The sequence below is a fragment of the Trichechus manatus genome, unplaced genomic scaffold (assembly GCF_000243295.1).
Source record: "Trichechus manatus latirostris isolate Lorelei unplaced genomic scaffold, TriManLat1.0 scaffold00021, whole genome shotgun sequence".
Classification (NCBI taxonomy): Eukaryota; Metazoa; Chordata; class Mammalia; order Sirenia; family Trichechidae; genus Trichechus; species Trichechus manatus.
This window is the reverse complement of record NW_004443957.1, coordinates 10,098,886-10,107,628: the sequence shown is the minus strand read 5'-3', so window position 1 is coordinate 10,107,628 and position 8,743 is coordinate 10,098,886. Positions and strand designations below refer to the sequence as shown.

Sequence of the window (8,743 nt, the reverse complement as noted above, 5' to 3'; positions counted from 1 at the left end):
TGCCATGAGTTGAAGTCAACTCGATGATAACTAACAACTAACAACAAATCTTATGAAAGTGGATCACCAGGCCTTTCTTCTGTGGTGCTGCTGAGTGGATTTCAACCAACAACTTTTTGTTTAGTAGTCGAGTGCAAACTGTTTCTGCCACCCTCGGAAGCCTACTTTCTCATTAAATGACTTTAAAAATGGAAAATCAATAAACAGCCTTTACCTTGTTCTGATCATATGAAAATTATGCACAATTGAATATATAATTTCATTCAATCCGTAACAAATGAAATATGATTCAATGTCATTAAAGGTTTATTACTTGGAGTCAGTAAAGATTTATTACTTGAAAGAGACTTTCTAAGTCAAACAGCCAAATGGATTTTACAAAAATGATTTTTTTACTTCTTTGTCTTCTTTTAGGTTATATTCCTCAGCCACTCTATCTCGAATCCTATGTGAACCTCTTTTTTACTTTCCATTTTACTACAGTGTATTATGTCCTCAAATATTTTTTTCATAGGATGCATATGTATGCATCAATTTATTTTGCTCTGTGGTTGATTTTCTTTGCTCAGAACTTGAACACATTAGCCCTCTGTCTTCGGTATTGCTGATGTAAGTCTGATTTTACTTTTGTAGGTGATATTTTTTTCTCTTTGGAGACTTTCAGGATTTTCTCCTTGGGATTCTGAAATTTCAAAACAATGCATTTAGATGTAATTCTTTTTAAAATTCATCTCACTCAGTACTTGATGGGGCCTTTATAATCTGAAGATTCTCCTTTCTTCCACTTTTTCGTGGATTATTTCCTCCTCTCTGCTGTTTCTGTGTTCTTCTTCCAGCACTCTTTTAAACAGAGTTTTGAATATCTGGATTTAGTCCCTGTCTTAACTGGTCTCATTCTTTTCATCTCTTTGCTCTCTGCAGTGAAAACCCTTCAGCTTGATCTTCTAGGTGACTAACTCAGTCTTTAGCTGTGTTCATTCTGCTGTTCAGCTGTCTATTAAATCATCTTTTAAAAAATTTTTTTGATGATTACTTTTTGATCTCCAAGAATTATGATTGCTTCTTTTTCTGTTTTTTTTGTAATAACTGGTTCCTTTTTTTTTTTTTTTTAATGAATATGATTCTCTTTTTGTGTTTATTTTTTTGTTTGTTTGTTTGCTTTCTATTGTGGTAAAGTACATATAATATAGCATTTACCATTATAACCATTTTAAAGTGTTAACTTCAGTGGCATTGTAGTACATTCACAATATTGTGCAAACCATCACCACCATCTAGTTCTAGAACTTTTTCATCACCCCAAGTGGAAACCCTGTATACATTAAGCAGTCACTCTCCATCCTCCTCTTTCCCTAGTCTGTGATATTCTCTTGAGTCTCTTTCTTTGTTTCCTGTATGAACTCTGCTTCCTTGGGATTAATTCTTCTATTTGCTGTGTTTGGTCTCTCTCTTTCATATTGTTCCCCCTGCCGCCAATGTTTGGTGATTTTGGTTTTATTTTTATATTTGTAGATGAGAGTCTAGCCTGTACAGTATCAATAGCTGAAGTGTATTTTCTCAGTCCAAGTGACTCCTGATTTTTGATCTGACAATGAAATTAAATTATAATTACTAAATGCCTGGATACAATGATTTGTGTATACATAAAGTCAGGATGGGCTAGGAGTTATGTCTTCTGACTGGGATTTTTATGTGTGTGTATGTGATGACTGTGAGTTACCTCAGGTCCTTAGCCAAGAAAGAAAGGCTCTTTCCTTATTTTTTTTTTTTTTTTAATTTTTGGTGAAAATGTACACAACAAAACGTACAGCAGTTCAACAATTTTTACATGTACAGATTGATGCCATTGACTACATTCTTCACACTGTGTCACCATTCTTATTATCTCTACTCACATTGTTTCACCACCATTAACTTTTATTCTCTATGCCCCTAAAGTTCTCATCTGTGCTTTAGAGTTATTGTCAGTTTTATCTCATATAGATAATTCTTTAAAAGAGTAAAATTTTCAAAGCTAACATTCTTTACTAATTGAGTTAAACTGTTGTTTTGTTTACAGATAACTTCATGGGATAGTTTTGGTTCAAGGTTTAAAGATTATTTCAGGACAATATATTTGAGGGTTCCCCCAGTCTCAGTGGATCCAGTAAGTCTGGTTTCCATAGGAATTTGATGTTCTGTTCTACATTTCTTTATTGAAGTCAGGAGAGGGAAAGAGGTTGTGAAGATACCTGTCTTAATCTCTTTTTGTCTCCAGAATACATAAAAAGATATATTTTTAAATACCTTTATAGCATTTAAGATTTCCTTTTATAATCAGAGGACTATTATAGGAAGAGTATACTTAAATTCTAGGAAGACATCTGACATCTTTCATGATATCCTTATAAATAAGATGGAGAAATATTATCTAAATTTATTAAAAGAATATTGACTATTGGATCAATATTACTATGCAACAGAACTTAACCCTGTTGATTTACTTTGAATAATGGATAGAGAAAAAAATTAAAAGAACTACTGAAAGGCTAGATTGATTTATATTATAAAGAACACAGAGTTATTCAGAAGAGAAAAGATTTTAGAAGTAAGAAGAGGAGAGAAGAAAAACAAGAAACAGTTGGGAGTGAGTTAAGACTATGTTCTTGAGGCATTTAGGGGAAGCCATAGAGATTTGAGGGCAGTTGCCCTGATGTATAAGAGATTAAATGAATCCCCCTTGGGCATTTTTTTCTTTTAGGAGACTTCAGTAAAAATTTAAATGCCTTTTTGATATGTGTTCAGATATCAGGTTGGTGTTTATTTTGAAAGTGACATGGTTCAGAAAACTTGCTGGTGGCTGCGTACTCTTAGAGAGGTCACATCTACGTCTATGCCTCCACGATACTCTCTTTGTCAGCAGGAGTCAGTTTCTATGCCCTCTTGGCAGTGCCATCCTACAGCAGTTTTACAAGGTTGCCCTAAATCCACTTTGGTACGAGGGGGATGAGCTGCTGTCTGTGCTCCTATGCAAGCAAGGCTGGATTACAGCACATTGAAGCCATGGGGAGGTTAATAATTTGTCATCATCCAAATATTTATTCAATGTTATTAAATGAGAAAAACCAATTTAATAAAAATTGTATGCCGAATTCTTATATTCCAAATGAGTGATTTATTTCATGGGATTTTCCTAAACCAAATAACTTTCTAGGAGTGTTATTAAACTGTTGTTTAAGTTTAGATAACAAGCCAGTTGTCCCCTCTCACTAGCACTAGGCCATGCATTATTTGAGTGCAGAATTTCAGTCATTTGCAACTGAAAACCCAGGTTTTTAGTCCCAGACCTTTTGGTGTGGCCAAATGCAAGCTCCAGAAAGACTCAAAGCTCGAGAGTAAGCCTCATGAGGAGTAGCACCTGGGACAGGGTAAGCTTTCAACAAATATTTGTCATATGATTGAACAGAGATTGGTTAGCGCCGGAGTAGAGCTATTTCTTCAGTTAAATAAGGAATTCTTCTTAGGAAGCCTGAACTAATGGATGCAGTATTTTCTCATCATTCACTTATTTTTGTGGTCCTGATTGACAGGCTCCCTACACGACTAATTGATGTCTGTCTATGAGAATACGCCTTCTTGCACAGTACAGCACACACTAGTCTTTTCTGAGAAGTATTAGGCATAGTATCATGCAAGCCATTGACTGTAATTTGGATATGAGCATGTGGCAAGCAGCAGAATTGGCACATAGGGAAGAACTGAGCCAAATATCTCCCCCTAATCATAAATGAAATGAGATTGCCTCTTCCATACTTCTTTTTTTTTTTTTTTTTTTTAAATTTAAAACAAGAAATGCACTTGGTATAACAGGAAATTAATGCTTTTCTTAATTTCTTACAGAAATTATATGATATTTTGGAAACCAACAGGCGAGATGCTGTGAAAGAACTAGGTAGGTATTTTGAGTATCTGATATCCTCAAGTCACATCTTATTATCCCATCATTTACCCAAAGGAAGACAACTTCATTCTTTTATTTGCTTTCGTTCATCATTTTGTTCATTCGACAAGCATTTATTGTACACATATGATGGGCTAGGTATGGGAAAGCAAAGATAGATAGACCTGGACCCTTAAACAGTGTAGCGTCTGGTGAAGGGTTTGAGCATATTAACTGAAAATTGCAGAGAGTTAGAAAAGCCCTCTTAGTTGCTACAGGAGCATAGAGAAAAGAATGGAGAGGAGTGTGGAAGGTGTATTAAGATGGCAAGGTCAGGCGTCTTAAGACTGCAAGAAAAAGACATGCAAAGATCTTCGACAAAGGTCTTCTTTGATTTGTTTTTGTTTTGCAATGATACTCAGGGATGTGGGGTTGTAAGAGATGTCATATCTTGAGCCTTTACAGTCATTCTTTGGTTGAGTACTTGCTTTACTTGAAGCACATAGCAGGAGACCTAAGATTTTATGCAGAGCTTCTTGGGTTTGTTTTTCTTATAAAAAGTTTGTGGGCCAGGCTCTCAGTGCATATAAAAGTCCCTGGTAGAGGGTCTGGCACAGGGTAGGCCCTAAATAAATGGAAGTTATTATAAAAGAAATAAAGTAAAATCACTTTGTATTCATAACCACATTGTAAGATGCCATATAGATTTATGGGGATCATACTTCCCCAATCAAAATTGAAAGAATGTGTTCTAATGAATGAAAGTGTAAGTTTGGACACAATAGGTCAGAATATTTTGGTACTGTCTCAGCAAATCCAGGACCCATGGTGCCATTTACATTTTGGCAGATTTTTATTCCTACACTTTTAAAGATTAGGGGCCTAGGAACTGTGGCCTTATATTATGTTTTAGATTAGTATGGAATATTACGAAATTATCTTGATTCAGTCTCGTAAAAGGATCTCCATAGCAGAGATATGTAGGAGATGCCATGGAAGTAAAGCACAGAGAGTGATTACCTCCTCCCTGGTAGGGGAAGCCAATTTTCAACTTTCTCATTCATAAAAAGGAGATGAAAATAATTGTAGTTCCACTGGCCTCACAAGTTTCACTAGAGTGAAGGGGTGCTTGGGTAAATAGAAATTAGAAACCATTATACAAATATTACTATGATTATTGCATCAGTTGCTTACTAATGGCTTTATTTGCCTTAGGACTCATAGAGCATGAGGGGCGTGATGTTGTCATTGCTTTGAAGTCTAAGCATGCAATCCAGACTGTGATTCATAAAGCTCAGAAAAACCTCACCTTCCTTTGGTCAAGAGGTATTATTGATAATCATGAAGGCATCGAGATGAATAAGGTAATAAAGCAATTGCCTGTATAGCTATACCTGAAATCCAATCCCTTGATTCCATTAGCCTAATACCCAGCCTGCATTGTTACCTTAGCAGGTGTAAAGGAATGAGGAAGAGAGGAAAAAGAGTGATTAACCTCAGGTGTTAAAACCTGTAACTGCCTACAGCCTTTGTTAATGCCAAGGGGAATTTTTATTACTACCTGGTGCACTCTATCAGTCAAAACTACATGGTTGCGAGTAACAGAAACCAACTTGAGTTAGGTTTAGCAAAAAATGGGTTGGGGGGTTTATTATAAGGACACAGAATGTCTTACAGAACCCAGGGGTATCCAGGCCATGTGACCAGGTCTTAGGAAGGGACTTGAACCAGGACCTGGAAAGCTTTCAAGATTCTCTATTTCGCATCAGGGTTGCCCTCTGCAACATCTTCCTTTGGCTCCCTCTACAGACCAGCTAGAGTTTTCTGCTCCAGAAAATGAATGTGTACTGGAATTTGTACTGCCCAGTCCCACCAACTGTAGGCAACTGTAATTCCTTTGGGAGGTGGGAATCAGAATCACATAATGTTAAATTAACATGGTAGGGAGGGGATGTACCTGTTTGTGTGTGTGTCTGTGTCTGTGTGTGGGTGTGTTGGTGGGGGCCTGGGGAGAGGCAGTTCTGAGAGGAGAGGAGCTGGGAAGACATCCCAGATTGGTTAGCTAATAAATGGACTTTTGAAAAACTATAAATACATTACTTACAAAAAAAATTAGGAATGTAAAATGGGAAGAAAAAAACCAACTAATCCTACGTTTCTATCATATCCACCATCTCGTCTGTGTATCTGTGCAAAATAGGAGAGCTCTTTCCAACACCATACAAAGGTCCACTTCATACAGAGCAAAAAAATGGAATTTCTGATCCCACATTCTGTTTGCACTGCCCACTGATATGCTGCTCCTTGGTGTCACATGCTTTTCCTGTCACTGGAAGCTCCCAGCCATGGGCCACTATGTACTGTACTTCTGGTTATTCCCTGGACACGGTCCCTGCTCCATGGCCCCAGTGGATGCGAAACAGACCAGCTTTCCCCCTTATGATCCTATGTCTTTAGTCTGTAGAACACCATGGCAAAGGATTAAATGGATAATATGATTTATCCTTAGTGTCTGTCTGTGAGAGACTAGAGCTACTTTACAGTATTCTTTAAGTTACACCCTACACGTATTATATGTGTAATTTTGCATTCTGCTACTTCACTTATCGCTTTGAAGGCTGTGTAAGACTCTACTGAATGCTTGATGCCAGTTAATTAAAATAAATAAATAATAGCCTTTATGAGAGGAGAGGGACTTAAGTTTTCCTATCAGGTTGTTTAAAAAGGTAATGGGTGAATCAGTCATTTAGCAAGTACTTATTGAATGCCTAGAGCCCTGGTAGCACTGTGGTTAAGAGCTTGGCTGCTAACCAAAAGGCTGGTAGTTTGAATCCACCGGCTGCTTCTTGGGAACCCTGTAGGACAGTTCTACTCTGTCCTATAGGGTCACTATGAGTTGGAATCAACTCGACAGCAACAGGTTTGGTTTGGTTTTATTGACTGCCTACTAACTTCCTAATTTCAGCAAAAGAAATATAATTATCAATCCCAGGTCAAAAGAGGCTTGCAAAATGTATTCAATTCAATAAGTACATGTTGAACAGCTACTATGTGCCATAGGCTCTGAGAGGGGCTTGGGATATTTAATGAATACAACACTGACCCCAAAGTCCACGGGCTCTTCCTCGTTCTTTCATTTACTCATTTATTCATCCAACCAAAAAAATTACATAATATGAAAGATAAGACAGAGAAGTAAAAATACTACTACTACAATATAATGAGTTCCATATGGAGAACTGTAGGAGAGGCCATGGGAATAAAGCAGAGAAAGTGATTATCTCTTGGCTGGTGGGGGAAGCCAAATAAGGCTTCCCAGAGGCCACAAGGCTGGAACTATATCCTCCCAAATTAGAAGGATTTAGAGAAGCAAATCATATACATAGGGTGCGGGGTGGGGCAGGGGGAAGAGCGAGAACATGGCATTAAATCATTTAGTAATCAGCTGTGCAGTTTAGATAATTTGAGATTAAGATAAAGTGGAACACAGTGTTAGCTGGATTATAAAAAAGGATAGACTTAATCTGAGTTAATATACAAGGAAAATAGTGAGAAGGGCAGAATGAGACAAAAAAAGTTTCGATTATTTAAACGGGGAGAGAAGCTGTGAGTTAAAATCGAGGTTAAATTTGCATAACAGTAGACTTGATAAACAAGCAAAGCCAAAGCTGATCACCATGATTTTTAAAAAATTTTGAATTTTAATTTTATTATTAATTGACAGCAATTTTTAGTACAGTTTTAGATTCACAGAAAAAAATTTGACAGTACAGAAAGTTCTCATATACTCCCTCACATGCAGTTTCCCCAATTATTAAGACTTTACATTAGAATGGCACATTTGTTAAAATTAGTGAACCAGTATTGATACCTTATTATTAACTAAAGTCCATAGTTTATTCAAATTTCCTTAGTTTTTACCTAATGTCCATTTTCTGTTCCAAGATCTGATCACTATTATTTTGATTGTTTTTAGGTACTTCTTACAAAAATAAAAGCACTGAATAATATTCCAATGGCAATTCCACCCCCTACTCCTGACAAATATCTTCCTAACATCGTCTGGCTGCAAAATAAAGAGATTCTCATTGAATTTTTCAAGGTAAAGATTTGTTCTTCTATTCTGATTCAAGTGTGATGATAATTATTTACAATTTTTTCCACTCCTTCATGCAAGATTAACAGAAAAGCATATGCAAAGCACAAATTCTGTACTGATCAAAGCAGGGTAAACCAAAAGAGAAGCACAACAAAGCCCAGAATCTTCTTGCCCTCCTTAACTCACCATACCTATGCAGAGCTGTTAGACTTTCTCTTACAACCATTTCTTAGTCTTTAAGTGCCCCTTTCCTTAATATGGAGCTCCCGGGGGGTGCAAATTGTTAAAACTCTCCACTGCTAACCAGAAGGTTGGCGGTTCAAGCTCACCCAGAGGTGCCTTGGAAGAAAGCCCTGGCAATATACCTTTGAAAAATCAGCCATTGAAAACTTTATGGGGTACACACATGGGTCGCCATGGAGTTGGAGTTGACTTGACAGCAAATGGTGGTAGATTCCTTAATATGAGTGGTTCTTGACAGCTATTTGCAAACATAGGCATGGTGGTGTCTGACCTCCTTTAACTTCAGGGGGAGGAGACAGAATCACTATCAACATCAGCCCAAGTCTGATTCCTATGAGGTGGAGGTCAGACATACTTCCTCTCCCCAACCTTTTTACCAGTTCTGACACCAGCCATCCCTCTCACAGCACTCTCCACTTCTCTGTTAAGTTTGATAATTCTTTACAGCGGCCACACAGAACTCACAGACTACACTCACAGTT

General features: G+C 37.2%; 1 protein-coding gene across 1 annotated transcript in view; it reads left to right on the top strand.

The window, feature by feature from the left end:
• SLC9C2 (solute carrier family 9 member C2 (putative)) overlaps positions 1-8,743 on the top strand; it is a 132,620-nt gene that overhangs the window by 90,601 nt on the left and 33,276 nt on the right. Inside the window, exons 18-20 of the mRNA XM_023728157.1 lie at positions 3,880-3,931; positions 5,135-5,283; positions 7,896-8,021. Coding sequence (XP_023583925.1) covers positions 3,880-3,931; positions 5,135-5,283; positions 7,896-8,021 — 327 coding nt within the window. The remainder of the gene's footprint in view (positions 1-3,879; positions 3,932-5,134; positions 5,284-7,895; positions 8,022-8,743) is intronic.